Raw genomic sequence first — 17,819 nt, 5'->3', positions numbered from 1 at the left:
ATGCGCAACCACCATTTCTGGAGAAAATCCAGCATTCCAAGCAGATAATACCACATGCTATACAAAACTATAAGTGTAATTGTCTTACATCAAACTGGAGCTTGAGCAATGTACAACTCAGGGAGATCTCACTCCTCCAGGCAGTAGAGCTCCCAGTATTTGCAAGTGAGCAGAAAATTGCATATAAATAATCCACATGAACACGTTAATCCTGCACAATCAATTACTGCAAGTGTTCAATAAAACTTGCAAGTAAACTTCATCTGTGAATATGAAGTCTGGTCCCTCTCAAAGCACAGACATGGTCAGGTTCCATGACTTTCTAGCCCTGAACAGCCAACTCCTGCAAACGTTCAATAAACACTTGTAAACTAACATCGTCGGTGAAAATGACTTCAGTTCCCTCTGAAAGCTGTGTTTTCTGTCACAGATGGATTCAACCGAGCGAGCAGGAACCTGGCCTGGCTACCATGCTGGTCACACTTTATGAGTTTTGGCACAGGAAACGGTCTACCAGTAGTGCTTCTGCATCTACTTCTGGTTCTTCAAGGAGCTTCCGCAAATTTTCGTGGTTTGGGTCCTTATGCCAAGCTTCCTCCATTGAGCAATTTTTGAGCCATAATGAATCACGATATAGAAGTATGAATCAAATAGTAAAATGACATCAGGAGAGATGGAGCTGTTATCTAACAGCACAGGAATAGGTGGGGCCATCGAATCAGTACTGGAATAGAGTAGGCTGGATCATGATTAGAGACCCCACAACTCCCTCCCTATTCAGCATCAACCTGAAGAAAGCAGTTTCGTCGGGAGAGCTGTTGAAAACATCAATGAACTGTGATCTCCGCAAGTAGTACATGAACTGCGGATACAAGGAGAAGTTTGTAGATGGATCTTCTTGAACATAGTTTCCAAACTTAGCAGTAAAGCGGATAAGCATCTTGTCAAGCCGTCGTATAACATCTCTAACATGGTATGTATCTGCCCTGTAAACAGCAAGCCTGGCCATAACAGCTGCAGCAGCTTCCTGATCAAACCCTGCAGCAATTTCAGGATTGCAATGGTCGTTACCCTTAGGCGATAACTACCATCACCATGTCGGTACCTTGTCATGAACTGAATAAAGAAGACAGTCGGGGGCTCAGCTTTATGACTGCAATCAACTCGGAAAAAGAAAGCAATGCTGGTCTTGCTGCTCAGTGAACTAGTTTTCCAATAATTTGTCCCACCTTCACCAATTTCCTTATCACTAACTGAGCTATTTTTCCTGCGGAGGGAAATGCAAGGACCAAGGGCACCACAAATCTTCACTTCCTTTGATGTAACTATTTCAATTGTCGCATTAAAGTTCATATTAAGGTAATTGGTGCCTTCACGCTTAAACATATGCCTAAAACAGCTTTTTGAACTGCTCAGACTCAAATGACTCTGTATGCACCATTAAACCACCTGACACTTCAATTGGATTCCTCAGCTCTGCAGCCCCAACTTGATCAAGAGAGCAGGCGAATAGATCAAGAACTAATGCATGGTCTGTCAACCTCTTTGCAACTTTCTTGTAGAAATCACGTGCTTTGTCAGTCAGCGGTGCGTTGCTATTGAATATGTCACGATGAGAACGAATTGCTTTACCAAGATCAGTTTCCACCACACACCCTGGACCAACTGTTGCAGGGCCAGATGTAAAGACCATAATCCGACCACCTGTACTGGGTGAGCAGCAACCCTCTAGAAGAGCAATAGCAGTGAAAATCACTGCGCCAGTTTCTCTTAAAGGGCGATGCCCACATGGACACGCAGACATGGAGCCCAGGTCCTCTATTGCAGTCTATGTGATGTTAAATTCACATTCAGAAACAGGCAGCAAAAATCACTGCGCTTCAGTGGACCTTGGCATAGCCAACTTCTTGTGCGGTGTCGGTGGACTCCTAGAAGTTCTTGTATCTGAAATATACAGTAACCACAATTATTTCTAAAATAGAAGCAATTGCAAAAGCGTATTACTGAACTTGAAGAAATTCAAAACATGGCATATCACCAAGCTTGATGAAATTCAAAACATGAGTGAACCAGAGTTTTATATGGCAAGTTTGGACAACAGGAACATAGCAACAGGGACTCTAAACCAAACCTGAAGTTCTAGACAAAGGGAAAAATTCTCCAGCTATGCAGTTTTCAAGTTTCCACATTTTCTCTAGCACTATATATGGACATGAGCATTTGCGAGAGTGCTATCCTACAGTGCAGAGATATTCAAGTTATAAATCCGACAACAACTACCACCTTAGAAAAAAAAGTACATTGCAGGGATAGTGTCCAGGTCACGAAGAATTTTACAAACCAAGCTATTTCAAGGTGCTATGTGCAATGTACATTTCACTATTTCAGTAGATGTAACAGCACTCAACGTAAGCAACACTATCAGAAGACAAAAGTTATGTAACATAAGATCAAAGATGGCATTGTCCCTGCATTTATTGGTTGGAAACAGAGTACTTGCTGTATTTGAACAGTTGCCACTGGTAGTGGGGTAGTGGCAAATGTGAGACGGGTGAATGTGAGAGTGATTAGATGGATCATGATCATAGTGGCAGAAAGTTAATACGTGCCCCAGAACTAGCATTACAACAAGCTACTTACATTCAAATTCCAAACCATCATTACAGGTTTCAGAGATTAGCCAGAAGATTTTTAAAATGTGATGAGTAGTAGCAGGCTGGCTGTGGCAGGAACAGATTATGCATACGGAAGATATTTGGACAAAACCATGTTATGCTAAATCTGTTTCGGACAAGATCCAAAAGAAATTGAAGCTCTTTAAGCAGTTTTCTAAGGGTGGGGTTTTAACCCGCAGGTTGAAATTAGGAAACAAAAAGAAAAACTTACTCTGATATTATGGCCTTGGAACTTATAGAGGAAGAAGGTGTGCTATCACAAGATCAATTCCATGAAAAATCAACTAAACAAGCTGAACTGTTGAATATATTGGAAAATTGAGAACTATAATGGCTAAAGAGATCCCATGCAACATGGCTTCTCAAAGGGGACAATAACACAGAATAGTTTCATAGATTTGCAAATGGTAGAAAAAGGACTAATACAATTTTCAACCTTCATGATACTGAAAACATCAGGGTTATAGTAACCTGTTGCAGTATGCTACTAATTATTACAGGGACTTGTTTGGTCCAGCACCTAGAAATATTTTTCCTAATGATCCTAATCTGTGGAGTGTGGAGTGGTTCTAAGAATTGATTAAAATGACAATGATATCTTTTGCAAACCTCTTTCTGAAAATGAGATCAAAGGTGTTCTGCCTGACAGCATTCCTATTGAGTTTTGTCAGGCCTGCTGGAACATCATTAAGGTGGTCATTGCCAATTTATTTCAAGACTTCCATAATGTTTTATTAGATGTAATGTAAGCAGAATCATCACACTCTTTTCTAAAGTGGTTGATGCTGATAGAATTAAAAAAACTCAGTCCCATCTGTTTACTCAATTGCATTTATAAATGGGTTACCAAAGTTCTAACTCTTAGGTTAGAACCTTTTACTGAAAAGTTTATTCAAAAAGCTCAATCTGCCTTCATGAGGGTAGAAATATTATGAACGGAGTTATGGCCTTCCAAGAAATCCTCCATGAAACAAAAAGGCAAAAATAATGTGGTGTGGTTCTTGAACTCAACTTCAACAAGGCATATGACAAAGTCAATTGGGAATTTTTTGTTCACTTGTCTTAGAACAAGAGAATTTAGTGAAAAATGGTGCAACTGGACTGGATTAGTAAAGCTGTCAAAGGGTGGTACTGTAAGTGGTGAAGCTTAATACCAAATTGGTCCATGGACCCTTATCCCCAATTTTGTTTAACTTTACTGCTGATTGCTTGTCTAGAATGGTTGAACATGCTTTGAGTAACGTTTTAATTACTGGGCTGACCCTTATTCCCGAAAGTATTGCTATTTTGCAATATGCCTATGACACTATTGTATGTCTTAAAGATGACATGGAAAATTGCTAGAAACATGAAATTGTTGCTATATGGGTATGAGATGATACCTGGGCTTAAAATCAATTTCACCAAGAGCGAAGTTAACTTGATTAATGGTGATGAAGATAAATGCACCTTCTAGGGAGCTGTTTAATTGTCAAATTGGTTGCTTCCCAATCAAGTATTTGGGAGTCCTAGGGAGTCCCTGTTAGTCCTAGCAAACTCCATGTTGCAGACTGGTTGCCTCTTGAATAGAAAAACAGTAAGAATCAATTATTTGGAGGGCTGGTGCTATGTCTATTGCTGGGAGAACCACACTTATCAACTCTAGTCTGTCTAATACCTTCATTTATCATAAATCCATTTACTTGGTTGTTATCAACAATCTTTACAAACAAGAATAACTTTTTTTTCGCAAGGTGGAAGTAAAAAAAAGGAAATATCATCTTGTGAAATGGAAAATCATTTCTAAAAGCAAGAAAAAGGGAGGTCTGGGTATTAAGGACATTAAAAAAAATGAATATTAGTCTCTTGTGCAGGTGGTGGTGGAAGCTGGAACACGAGGTTGGTATGTGGCAAGGTATTGTTAATGCCAAGTATCTGAGAAATGATAATGTGAAACTTGTGAAACATAAACATGATGACTCTCCTTTATGGTCTGACTTACTCTAGGTCAAACACATTTATTTAAAAGGCAGACAGGCTGAAATGAAACTTGTGCGAAACACCCATTCTGGCTTGAAAACAAGCCTTTGTTCATGTTGGCTCCTGTACACTTTGAGCTTTGCTGTGAGAAGAATACTACTACGAGTTGCAAAGTGAAATCACTTTTAGGAGTTGACTCCCTATTGTTCTGTATCAGTCATGGATTGCTCTGAAATATAAAGCTGAGTATGGAAATTGATAGTGTGAAATGGAAATGGAATAATAAAGAGATATTTTCTGTTATATGATCAACTGACGAGTGATGATGAAGGGCTTTCCTATAAACACATGTAGAAAGCTAAGATTCCATACAAGATTAAAATCTTCTTGTGGTTACTGGAAAGGAAATCTGTCTTAACAAAAGACAATATGCTGAAGTGCAAGTGGACAGGTAAAGTGGTGTGGAGCATCATAGGAACCAGTCTGGCTGCATGTGATAGACCGAACAATCTTGATAAATATTGGAATCTTGTTAAATATATATTGGCTTTGAAGGGCGGGCCTGGTGCAAGCGGTAGAGTCTTACCGCCTGTGACCGGAAGGTCCCGGGTTCGAGTTGCGGTCTCCTCGCATTGCACAGGCAAAGTTCCGCTAGGCGCTCGCCTAGGCGCGATTAAGCGCTAATCGACGGCCCTCCGCGTAGACTAGGGTGTAGTCGCAGTCCTAGGCGGGAGCAGCGACTAGGCGGCGCAAATCGGCGCCTCGGCGGCGATTCCGCGGCGCGCAAGGCGGCGCGTAGGCGGACGACCCGCTCACGGGCGAAATTTTTGGCCGCCGCGGAAGCGCGCGCGCGCTTATGGCGTCTGGCGCGGGAAAGGATGCGCGCGGGAAGGAGAAGAGGGAAAAGGTCCGCTCCCGCTCGATTCTTGCCTTCCAGGTCGCAGATAGCCGCTCGGCCACTCCCGCTCGTCCTCTCCTCCTGCGACGGCGCGCCGGAGGGAAGCTCCACCCCGCCTGGAGGCTTGTCCCGGCCGGCCTCCTCTGCCCCGCCTAGAGCAGAGCAGCGCCGGAGAGAGGGGAGTAGAGGAGCGCATCCGGTGAGAGGGGAGGGGTGGAGCCGCGGAGAGGGAGACGAGGCGGAACGAGTGGTGGAGAGTAGAGAACGAGAGGAGCAGCGGTGGAGGGTTTGGGATAAGCCATGCCTGGAGGGGGACGGGCACATGGGCCGCCTGGTGGGCTAGGCCAGCCCACTTCTTACTCCTCCTTTCTTTTTCTTTTTTCTTTTTCTTTTTCTTTATTATTATTTATATACTACTCTGAGTTTGCCGGAGCTAGGAACATGCAAGAGTAAGCCAGCTAAGAATCAGATATGTCTACTAGCCCTCTTTTTATACTTACTGTGACTCATATATAGTAGTTATATACATATATATAGTTATATACATAATATATATATAATTTATGGCTATATTGTCAAAACGCCTAGGAAAACGCCTAGGAGCGCCTAGGACCGATTACTCCCGACTAGGCGCTAGGCAATGGGTCAGCGCCTAGATTCCGCCTAGCGCCTAGCTGAACTTTGTGCACAGGCGAGGGTAAGGCTTGCCACTGACACCCTTCCCCAGACCCCGTACAGAGCGGGAGCTCTCTGCACTGGGTACGCCCTGATAAATATTGGCTTTGAATCAAACATTGGCTTCATGGTAACAGAACTATTCACTCTTTTAGCTTAGAGCTGTTTGCTGGGCAATCTAGAAAGTTCGAAACAATGCTTGCTTTTAGGGGGGAAAATTGAAATCATCTTTTATGCTTGTGCGTTTATGCACTATTGGTCAGGGCTCTACGCCTCTACAGTTGGGAGATGCAAGAGAAAATGATGGAGTGCGTCAAGGACGCTCCCTGCACCTTCATGAGCAATATTTACGTTTTACGATATCATTGTTACACTGCATTTACAAAAATAATGAATGAATGAACCAGGGCACACATGTAATCCATGTCCTATGCACATATGTTTTTTGAGAATTAAAGGATCTCACAGATTGTAATGCTGCCACGTGCCATTTGTATCTGAACTTGTTGCTGCTGATCTTCACTCGGCCTTCAATTAATAAACCTTTTTATTTAAAGAAGAAAAGGATCCCAGACCAGGTTTCCTACCAATAATCTTTACATGAGCAGTACCCATCTCTGAAATGATGAAATCTCGTTGCATCTCGCACTATGATCTCCCGATCCACGACTTTGGAGATGAACTTGATCGCTGTGTGGCAGTCATTGCACACCCGCAGGTTCTTCATGATCCGCAGTGTTGTCTTTTCTGGCGTGTTGATGAGACCGAACGCAATGGCAAGCTTCTCGCTGTGGCGGCTCAGCAACTCTTCCTTCAGCTCGTCATCAACATCGTTCAGAACAGAGTTCAGGTCGGGAACAAATCCTGCCTTCTTGATCTCCTCCCACATTTCAGAGGCCTTCTTGTAGATTGCATCCCTCTGTGGATGCAGGACGTCGTCTGCTCCAAAGACGTGAACCTTGCTTTGTACATGAGTCCAGCTGAAACCGGTCTCCTTCTTCACTGCTTTGTCCTTCCTCAGCCTCCAGATCCTTGCTGTGTCATTCCACCTCCCACAGGCAGAATAGACGTTGGCAAGGGCAGAGTAGGCGCCACTGTTGTCAGGATCAATTGACAGCAACTTCTCCGCTGCGAGTTCTGCTAAATCTGCATTCTTACGCACTCTGCAAGCTGCAAGGAGTGAACCCCAGACTACTGTATCTGGCACAACAGGCATCCGTTGGATGAATTCGTGAGCTTCTGTGAGCAGGCCGGCACGGGCAAGCAGGTCAACCATGCGCGCGTAATGGCTCATTTCTAGTACAATGCCATGCTCATTCTGCATCTGCTCGTAGTACCTCTTCCCTTTGTCTATAAAACCAGCATGCATGCAAGCTAAAAACACACCGATGTATGTTACACGGTCTGGTTTCACACCAACACGAAGCATTTCTTCAAAAAGGACAACAGCTTGTTCTCCTAAACCATGCTGTGCGAGAGCCACAATCATTGATGTCCATGTAACCGTTTCCTTGCGCCAGCAAATCTGATCAAACACCCTTCTGGCCAGTGGCACACTGCCAGACCTTGCATACACTGTGATAATGGCATTGCTGACAGAAACAGATTGCTCCTGCAATGATCTGATAGCCCTGCAGTGGATCTTCTTTCCATAATCAAGATATGCCAAGCTTGCACAGGCACTGAGAACAGCAGCAAGAGTATGGCTGTTGGGTTCTGGGCCACTTTTGATCATTGACCTGAAGAGCTCCATGGCTTCATCATTTTGACCATTCTGCTGATAGCCAACAGTCATAGCAGTCCAGGCAATGACATCTCGATTGTTCATAATGTCGAAGATTTCCCTTGCCTGCTTTGTGTCCCCGAGCTTGACATAGCCTTCCAGGAGAGCCGTGAAGGAGATAACATTCAGATTAGCAACCACTGCCTGGTCCATGATCCTCCTTGCAGTCTCAACACTTCCAGATTTTGCATACGTTGAGATCAGAGCATTCATAATCTGACTGCTGCATGGCATTCCAGTTCTCAAGATATAAGAGTGCATCTGCTTTCCCATCTTCAGCATGCGAAGGTTAGCACAAGCTGATAGGACACTGGTTACCGTAAATGCATCTGGCTCCATGGAAGAAGCAGTCAGCATTCGTGAGAAGAACTTCAATGCCATGTCATCAAGCCCATTCTGGTTATACCCTGCTATGATGGCGTTCCAAGAGACAATGCTTCGTTCTTCCATTTTCTCGAACATGGACACAGCAAGGTCCATCCTCCCCTGGTGGGTGTACAGTGACACCATGGCATTCCAGCTTGACTCACTCCGGACCTTCATCCTCTCAAACACAGCCCTCGCTGTCTCAGCATCCCCACACTTGCCATACATGTAGAGCACCGAGTTAGCCACGGGCACGCAGCTGCTCAGCCCCAGCTTGACGACGAAGGAGTGGACCTTTCTCCCAACTCCGCGGGCCTCCGTCGCAGCGCACGATGAAAGCACGTTCGTGAGCGTGAACTGCGACGGCGCAAGTCCTTCACCGACCATGTCCAGGAACGTATTCACAGCGTCCCAGAATCGGCCGGCACGATTGAGCCCGACGACCATGACGGTCCAGGACACCGCTACCCGCTCGGGCATTTCGGCGAACACGACGCGGGCGTCAGCGAGGCGGCCGGACTTGGTGTATATTGACAGCAGCGAGTTCTACGTGAACGCGTTCCGCCGCGCGTACGGTATGTCGTCGAACAGGCGCCGCGCCTCGTGGAAGCACCCACGACTCACGCCCGCGCTGGCGTAGTAGGAGAGGAGGTTGTTGCAGAGGTAGGCGCTGACGAGGAGACCCGGCTTGACGGCGTGCGCGTGCATGGCCCGGCCTGCGGACGGGTTGAACGCGGTCTGGCAGAGCTGCAGGAGCCGCGCGTAGTGGTCAGTGGCCGGGGCCGTGGCGGCCGCGGGCGCTGCCATGGCTGCCGGCCGCGCCGCCGCGGCCTCGGCTTGCCATGGCGGCATTTCGCATGGCCTGGGAAGAGCTTCGTTGTGATCCGGTGGCTTAAAGTCCATAGGCCTCCAAAATCTAGACGGGTTGACTCATTTGGAAAAGCGTTATGGGCCGCAACATGGACTTTAAGCCCACGCAGGAAAAGTGCAGCAATGATTGGGACCCGACTGAGAAGTGTTTTTCCTCGCCGAGTCGTCGACTCGTCGTCTTCTCGTCTTCTCTCGTCTCTCCTCTTCCATTCCATTCCGCAGCTCTGCTCTCCCAAATCAATTCACTACCGCCGCTGCGCCGGATCCAAGAGGAGGAGAGGAAGATGACTGTGGGCATGATCAACGCAAACCCGGTGGTGCACGAGCGGCCGGAGCGCGCCGCGCACCCCCACGCCGCCGACGCGCTCGACCCGCTCGATGTCTTTGGTAGAGTACTTCAGTCCTCTCCTCGCGAGTCCATCTCCCTCGGTTCCTTCTCTTCCGCTTTTGCTTAGCTGATGGATAGGTACGCTTTCGTGGTGAGGTGCGTCAGATATTGTGCGGGACATCAAGGACCCGGAGCACCCGTACTCCCTGGAGCAGCTCAGCGTGCTGTCGCAGGAGTCCGTCTCCGTTGACGAGAAGCTCGGACGCATCCAGTACGTATGCTGTATACTGTATTCATATCCTCCATGTCACTCTTTCCCTTGTACTGTCCTAAACAATTTGTTGTTGGGGAATGAGCTCTGGTGTGACTAGGGTATGGCATCACATAGAGATTGTATCCTGTGTGGCGATTAGGGGTTGAGCATAAGGAGGTTATGTCTTATTCGTGATATACTTTATTTAGATTTCTCTGGATTTTCAGAATCCTTGTGGGTTTCTGGTTGGACTGTGGAACACGTGCACAATCTTAGCTTGCTGGATCTGGAATTGCTTCTTGACTAGAGAAATAAGACTAGGCACCTAGATGTATGTTTTCTTCACGCTCCTTGTCCTTGTTGAGATTGGAGTGTGAATGTACTACCAGTCGAGCAGGTTATGTGGGGATTGCCTATGCCTGCTAGTGGTTATGTGAGAAGGTATGTAGTCCTGAGCTGTTTTGCCTGTTTATTTTAGCATTTTTGCACTTCCAGGGGTATATGCATGCTTTTGCCAGTTTCGCTGACCATGCTGTCAGCTGATCATATTCATTCATGGGATGCACACTCTCGGTGAGGTTGCATTTGCTTATTTGGGAGCATCATATGTTAAACCCTAAAAAAGACAAGAAAAATCCTGAACTGACTCTGACTGTAGAAACACGGAGAACCACGTCTAGACATCTAGCTTCACTTTTCTGTGGTTCCTTAAATGTTGCAATTTCCTGCAGGATAACCTTCACCCCAACTGTGCAGCACTGCAGTATGGCCACAGTCATTGGTCTGTGCCTCCGACTTAAGTTGATGCAGAACTACCCTCCACATTTCAAGGTGCTTTTATGTTATGTATTTCTGGAATTCTTGTTATGGCGACCATTTGAGATGCATTATATTCAGGGTACATTCTATGCTAATTTAGATTTATGGTTGACTTCTATCCTTATGGAAGTACTCGGTGGGACTGGTAGGATTTGAGCTGATTGTTAATGTCATTCATCAATAATTTTAAACGTATGCATATCTATAAAATTCCATGAACTTGGTGTGGACCAGACCCAAAGAACCAAGAAAAGACTTATTTATAACATTCACAGAATGTTTTTATAAACCTACCTACCATCAGGGCCCTAAATCTGTCCTTTTTTTGAGCTTCAAAGTTTGGACAATTGCGTAGTTAAAAGAAACACTGTTTATTTTGTTCTGATATAGGATGGCGATTCGCAATATTGGTATAATACAATATCGACACCTTACATTGGTTTTGCATATCCCATGGAAGTCTATTGGCTAATCAGCCTTCAGTAAAGTGTATATATAATAAGTCATTTCTATGGTTACTTTTCTCAAATACATTGTCAATATACGAAGGTAGCTATGCTGCAACTGAGCTACAAGTTGCTCTTTGTATTTTATTAACGTTCTCTGTTGACCTCCTATATTTTATTGGATAAAATAGGTGCAGCCTTATCTTAAGAGCATTGATTATTAAAGAATATAGCAGACCCCACTTTGCAACTTTTCATGATACTGGTTTACTGGAATGCGTTATACCACCACTAATTCAGCATAGTACCCCATTTGCACGATTATATTCCTAATTTATTGTTAATTCAGTCATCAAGCATATATGCAATCCTTTACCTTTTCACTAATTGTCAGGTTGACATCAAAGTTGCTCCAGGATCTCTTGCTAATGAAGAATCAGGTGTGTACACTGACAAGTTTCTAAGGCTAATATCTAAGAAGTAATATTATGTGGCCCAGTCACTATTCGCAAGCCCACATAATTACTGTCATATAATATTGTTTTCTTTTCCATAAATCTGCTTGTGATGTATCAAAATATGATAGCTCCACTTTGTTCCTATTCTTGGAAGCCAAACTAAGCATTATTTTGTAGACATATTTCAAAGAATGTCAATGGCACCTTTAAGAGATGATATGTTGCAGCCTACCAGTAGAGATGTCACTCTATCCAGACTAACTTATAACTTGTAGACTCTATTTTGAATAATGTACCAGATTGATTTGAGTAAAATTATAGCATGTCCGTGCATATTTTTCTTTTTGTCTACACAAGAATATATTGCTGACTATTTTCAAAGCATGTTACATTCTATACTGCCTCGAGACTTTTCCATCAGCAGAAGATCAACATCATAGAATACAATTGCAACTATGGCATTTTAAATTTGTCATGTGATAGTTGGTTGATGAAATGACAGTAAACAAGCAACTGAACGACAAGGAGAGAGTTGCAGCGGCCTTGGAGAACCCCAACCTACGCCAGTTGGTTGATGAATGCTTATGCTTCAATGATCCATACTCACGTTAACTTGCTCCATGCTGCTTCACTGGTCAGAACCTGCCTGCTGTGCTGTACAGTTGTAACCATGCATGCTGTAGTTTGCCCAATATGTTGACACTGTTGTTATACCTGGCAACATATAATTAACTGCCCAAGACATCCTTTTTTGCCTTTTAAAATGTATGAATCCCAGAATATATGAACCAGAGTTGCCTGCTTATGTGACAGTAGCATCCAAAAGCAAGTGCTATTTATTGTAAAATAGATCTTTGTTGATCATCTATATACCGGAAGTCAATTCTGATCTTGTTATGTTCGGTCCCGGAAGTGAGCCTGTTATACCGTATTTGCTTTTGGTCAGCTGCTCTATCTTTCGCCACGATCTTCTGACTGTAAACTCACAAGAAGACCAACCGTGTGGTGCTCTCTGCAGCCTCCAAAGTCCATAGTCGGTAAGAGATTTGTGTTATGATGTTTGTGAGTATTTTCCTATATGCTCTTGCTCCTGAGTCAAAGCATTACCAAAACCCACCCATCTGGAACTTGCTACGTGGAAAATTCGCATCAAACACTCGTGTTAATTACAGCAAATAATTGAACGGCGCTCCTAGCGCCCGGATTCAGGGGCGCGTTCGGACGCCCCTCCGGCCCCGTCCGAGTGTTCTGCTCCACGCACGAAACCACGCCCACCGCCCCCGAAGCAGTAGACTTGTTTCAATCCCCGACCAAAACAACAGAGCACCTAGCGCTCGCCGCCCCACGGAACAGTAGACTCGTTCTGTCTCGCAGGCGCTGCCATCCCACTATGCCGCTCGTCCCCCCGCCATCCTGTCGCACTGCCCATCCCTCGGCCGCGCCCACGCTAGGCGCGTCGCATCCTCACCGCGCTCCCATCAGAAGTATTACTTGTTTGCAACATCAAACCAAAAGTAATACGAGATACAACATCAGAATAAGTTTACTGCAACATTAGAACAAAGCGACTGCAACAACAGAATAAAACTATTGCAATACGAGATGCAACATAAAAAAAAGAAACTAATGCAACAAAGAAATATTACTTGTTGTAACACCGTAACAAGGCTACTGCAACAAAAAAAAAACAGAACAAAAGCGCAAATGCAAGAAATCAACATCAGAAAAAAAAACTAATGCAACAAAGAAAAATTATTTGTTGTAACAGCAAAACAAAGCTACTACAACAACAGAGAAACAAAGCGCAATGCAAGATGCAAAATTAGAAAAAAGACTAATGCAACAAAAAAGAATACTTGTTGCAACAACAAAACAACGCTACTACAACAACAGAAACAAAGCGCAATGCGAGATGCAACATCAGAAAAAAGACTAATGCAACAACAACAAAATAACGCTACCGCAACAGAGCTCGCCGGAACCCTAGCCAGCGCGGCGTCCCTTAGATCTAAATCCAGATGAGGAGGAGGAGGTGGAGGAGAAGGGCTCAGATCTAGAGAAGGACCCACTTACCTCGTGTGAAGCCAAAAGCCGCCGCCGTCACCTTCCTCTCCGGTGGCATGGAGGTCGCGGAGGGAGGGAGGAAGGGAGGGGCGGCTCGTCGGAAGCTGTCGTCGCCGCCCTCCTCTCCGGTGGCACCTCTGGTGTTACGAGCTTGTTTAGCACCGCGATTAGACTAAGAGGAGTTACCGCAACGATTTTCTCGGATTTTAAAATTTAAAATATTGGAGCTTATGTTTAAAATGCCAGTTGTGGCGAACTATATTGAGCAAAGTAATTACATAGTGCTTAAATATTTTGTCTCTGTAGATTAGTACGGAGCATGAACTTTTGTGTAAAATAATTATTGGTCGAGGTTAATCGGGTTGCCTTGCCGGCCACATTATGCCAGTCCGCGTTGTCCCTACGTTAATGAAGTTGGCCGAACCCCCGACGCGTCTGTTGTCTGCGCCGCTGTCTTTCTCTATCTCAATGCCAGTTCGGTTGCTTCATCCCTGCAGCACCATCCCATCCTCTGCTCATCCTTGCCTTGCCTCTCTCTGCTGCTACCGTGTACTGCCTTGCTTGTCTGCTGCTCGCATCGTCCCATCGCGCTGCAACGTTGCCGGAGCACGCCGCATGGTCCCTGCATAGTGGAAGTTGGCCGATCCTCGTGCTGCTGCCCTCTTCCTTTTCTATTTCTGTTGTCGACCCCAGCTCCTGTCCGTCAGTCGCTCCTTGTTTCCCTTGCCTTCCTCTGCTTGCCCGGCGCTGGCTCATCCCCTCTCTCTTGCGTGAGCGTGCGCCTGGGCCCGCGTTGCCCCACGCCGCTTCTCTTCTAGGACGGTCGTAGCACCCCGCCTCACTGTCGTCCGTCGCCGGCCATCGTGAGCACGCGCGCGAGCCCATGGCCCCATGGCTGCAGGCGCTCCCAAGCTCGCGTGTCCTGCGTCACCTCGGCACTGCCCTCCCGCGCGTTCGAGTTGGGCTGCCACGCCCGCAGCCACCTCGCCCTGGAAAGCCGCCGCTCTCGCTCCCTAGCTCCTACGCCGCGCCCCCGCCTTGTACAGCGCTGGAGCCGACGATGCCCTAGGAGCGCCGTCACCTTGTCCTGCTCCTCGGCCACCACAGCACCACGCCGCCCCTTCCCCGCTCCTTGGCGAGTACCGGTGCTATCCTCTGCTCCCCCCGCCACCACGGCTCTTATCGTGCCTCGCAGCCACCCGAGGCGCTTGTGGCCACGCCACGCGCGTGCCTCCCATGCGTTGTCGTTCCCTCTTCTTCATCCCTGTGGCGCGCATTGTGGGCTGTCGTACCAGCGCCCATGCCCCACCGTTGTTACCGGTTTCCCTGCCGCAGCCGTGCGTGGCCGCCGTGCTGTGCCCCGGCCTACACCTCCCTCCTCGCGCGCGTGTGCTACCGCTGCTTAGCCGTTGCGCATGGAGCGTCGCCCCTCCATTTCCCTCGCTGGACCGCCGCCCCCCCATGCGCCGTGCCACAGCGTCGCTCCTCTCTATCGCTCGAGCCTCCAGCACCACCCGCACGCACGACGCCGTGCCCTGCGCTGTTTTTGCCACCACCGGTAGTGCACTCTTCCTTCCCCGCATATGCGCGCCACCATTGCGCAGCCACACGCCTAGATACGCCGTCTCCGCCGCCGGCCGGTGCTTCCCCGTATGTGCTCTGTTTTTGTGGATGATGAGAAGGGTAAGGATCCAAGTAAAATTTTGTACAGGGTTCTCATTGTAAAATACGTGTCTCATTTAAATAGTGCATGTGGATCTTGAGTGGAATAGAGGTAAACGTAGGGATGTTTTTGCTAAAATCGTCGGCCGATTTGGGCAGGCCGCGCGCTGGGCTGGCCTATCGCTTACTATGTGCCTGGGCCGCTTATGCCCACCGTGTTGGGCCGCTCGCGCCCGCACGTGCACCTTGTCGCCTGGGCCGATTCGCGCCCGCGTGCGACTAGGCCGTCCGCGCCATTACCCGCACCTAGGCCACCAGTTGTGCCACGTTGGGCCACGCCTGCCCCGCCTGGGCTGTCGTGGCCGCTGATCTAGGCGAGCTGGGCCGCTTTGGGCCCAAGGGTCTTTTCTTCTTTCTTTGGTATTTTGTTAATATTAGTAATCGGTTGAATGTTTAGAAATTCGTAGTAAATGGTAGAAAATCATAAAAATGCCAAACCAGTTTTGTTGAGTTCCTAAAATCATGACCTGTCTATTAGCATAATTAGTTTAGTTAGTTTTAAAATGTTTTTTAGGGTTGCTATAACTATTTTAACATGCTTAGTATTGTTAAAATATGAACTTGTATGAATTATTGTGATAAATTGGTAATAGTGTTGGATCTGAAATTTTTACAGTAGGTGAAAGGTCCTAATATGGCTAGAGGGGGAGTGAATAGTCTATTTAAAAATCTATAAATCAATTAGAGCAATTTGATTAGTATGACAAATAGCATAATGCAAACTTGCTCTAGCTCTACAAGGGTTGCAAGCCACCTATCCAATAATTCTAGTTGCAAAGATTACTTAGGCACCCAAACTTGCTATGTAACTACTCACTAAGAGCTCAACTAGATGAATGTGAATAATAAAGCAAGCTCACAATTCTAATTACACTAAAGAGCTTGTATCAACTAGTTTGCAAGAATGTAAATAAGTGAGTAGGGTGATTATACCGCCGTGTAGTGGAATGAACCAATCACAAGATGAAGATTAAGCCAATCACCGGGAGAAAGCAAATGACAAGAGACAACCGATTTTTCTCCCGAGGTTCACGTGCTTGCCAACATGCTAGTCCCCGTTGTGTCGACCAACATTTGGTGGTTCGGCGGCTAAGAGGTGTTTCACAAACCTCGTCCACACGATAGGACACCGCAAGAACTGACCCTCAAGTGAGGTAACTCAATGACACGAGCAATTTACTAGAGTTACCTTTCGGCACTCCACCGGGGAAGGTACAACTCCCCTCACAATCACCGAAGGCGACCACGAACAATCACCAACTCGTGTCGATCCTCCACCGCTGCTCCAACTGTCTAGGTGGTGGCAACCACCAAGAGAAATAAACGAAATCCGCAGCGCAACACGAATACCAAGTGCCTCTAGATGCAATCACTCAAGCAATCCACTTGGATTCTCTCCCAATCTCACAATGATGATGGATCAATGATGGAGACGAGTGGAAGGGCTTTAGCTAAGCTCACAAGGTTGCTATCTTAATGAAAATGTGCAAAAGTTAGAGCTTCAGCCGGCCAAGGGGCTTTAAATAGAAGCCCCATCAAATAGAGCCGTTATACCTCTTCACTGGGCAAAACGCGCTCTGACCGGATGCTCCGGTCAGACTGACTGGACCCTGGACTCAGCGTCCGGTCCACTGATTTATGCCACATGTCACTTTGAGTTAAAAACTGAACCGTCAGATCACAATGGCTATGTGCTGAACGAACGCTCCGGCTAAACTGACCGGACGCTGGAGCCTCAGCGTCCGGTCGAGTACAGTAAGGGTCCAAATCCGTTTTTCCTCAACCGAACGCGTCCGGTCCACCTCGACCGGACACAGCCCAACGTCCGGTGGTATACCCTAGCTACTATACCGCCAGGTCAGCATGACCGGACGCAGGCAGTCAGCGTTCGATGCATTCAGATCCAGCGTTCGGTCACTTGATCGACGCTGGCATCTCCTCTGTCTTCTTCACCCTTGCTCAAATATGCTAACCACCAAGTGTAACACCTTGTGCACATGTGTTAGCATATTTTCACAAATATCTTCAAGGGTGTTAGTACTCCACTAGATCCTAAATGCATATGCAATGAATTAAAGCATCTAGTGGCACTTTGATAACCGCATTTCGATACGAGTTTCACTCCTCTTAATAGTACGACTATCTATCCAAAAGTGATCACACACGCTAAGTGTCTTGATCACTAAAACAAAATGGCTTCTACATTTTATACCTTTGCCTTGAGCCTTTTGTTTTTCTCTATCTTCTTTTCCAAGTTTGAGCATTTGATCATCACCATGCCATCACTATTGTCATGATCTTCGTCATTGCTTTATCACTTGGAGTAGTGCTACCTATCTCATAATCACTTTGATGAACTAGGTTAGCACTTAGGGTTTCGTCAATTAACCAAAACCAAACTGGAGCTTTCAATCTCCCCCTTTTTGGTAATTGATGATAGCCCTTTCACAAAGATATGAATTTAAGTTCATTTGAATCCATGTTGCTTGCCTAAGCATATTTA

At 46.3% G+C, this 17,819-nt stretch overlaps 3 protein-coding genes and 1 pseudogene across 4 annotated transcripts; 1 reads left to right on the top strand and 3 right to left on the bottom strand.

The window, feature by feature from the left end:
• Window positions 1-322: 322 nt before the first annotated feature.
• On the bottom strand, window positions 323-1,897 carry LOC136536096 (protein transport protein SEC23 G-like; annotated as a pseudogene).
• LOC136537919 (pentatricopeptide repeat-containing protein At2g22070-like) lies at window positions 1,811-8,836 on the bottom strand. Of its 2 annotated transcripts, none has more exons than XR_010779156.1 (2): window positions 6,674-8,836; window positions 1,811-1,944 (listed from the first exon to the last, which is right to left on the bottom strand). XR_010779156.1 is itself a non-coding variant. In XM_066529897.1 (2 exons), coding segments are annotated over exons 1-2 (2,043 nt in total). In that variant the 3' UTR covers window positions 1,819-1,943. The 2 variants fall into 2 exon arrangements, 1 of the variants encoding a protein (XP_066385994.1); XM_066529897.1 differs by having other exon boundaries at window positions 1,819-1,944; window positions 6,795-8,836.
• Window positions 8,837-8,902: 66 nt separating this feature from the next.
• Window positions 8,903-9,208, bottom strand: LOC136537920 (putative pentatricopeptide repeat-containing protein At3g47840). Its single transcript, XM_066529898.1, has one exon. It carries the CDS (start codon window positions 9,206-9,208, stop codon window positions 8,903-8,905), a length of 306 nt encoding a protein of 101 aa, XP_066385995.1.
• Window positions 9,209-9,419: 211 nt separating this feature from the next.
• On the top strand, window positions 9,420-12,431 carry LOC136537918 (protein AE7-like 1). The gene is made up of 5 exons (XM_066529896.1): window positions 9,420-9,613; window positions 9,720-9,825; window positions 10,539-10,638; window positions 11,467-11,512; window positions 12,033-12,431. Exons 1-5 carry the CDS (start codon window positions 9,511-9,513, stop codon window positions 12,140-12,142), a joined length of 465 nt encoding a protein of 154 aa, XP_066385993.1. The 5' UTR covers window positions 9,420-9,510; the 3' UTR covers window positions 12,143-12,431.
• The last annotated feature ends 5,388 nt before the right edge of the window (window positions 12,432-17,819 follow it).

The sequence above is a fragment of the Miscanthus floridulus genome, chromosome 2, assembly GCF_019320115.1.
Source record: "Miscanthus floridulus cultivar M001 chromosome 2, ASM1932011v1, whole genome shotgun sequence".
In the NCBI taxonomy this organism is placed as follows: Eukaryota; Viridiplantae; Streptophyta; class Magnoliopsida; order Poales; family Poaceae; genus Miscanthus; species Miscanthus floridulus.
This window is presented reverse-complemented; position numbering and strand designations above follow the sequence as displayed.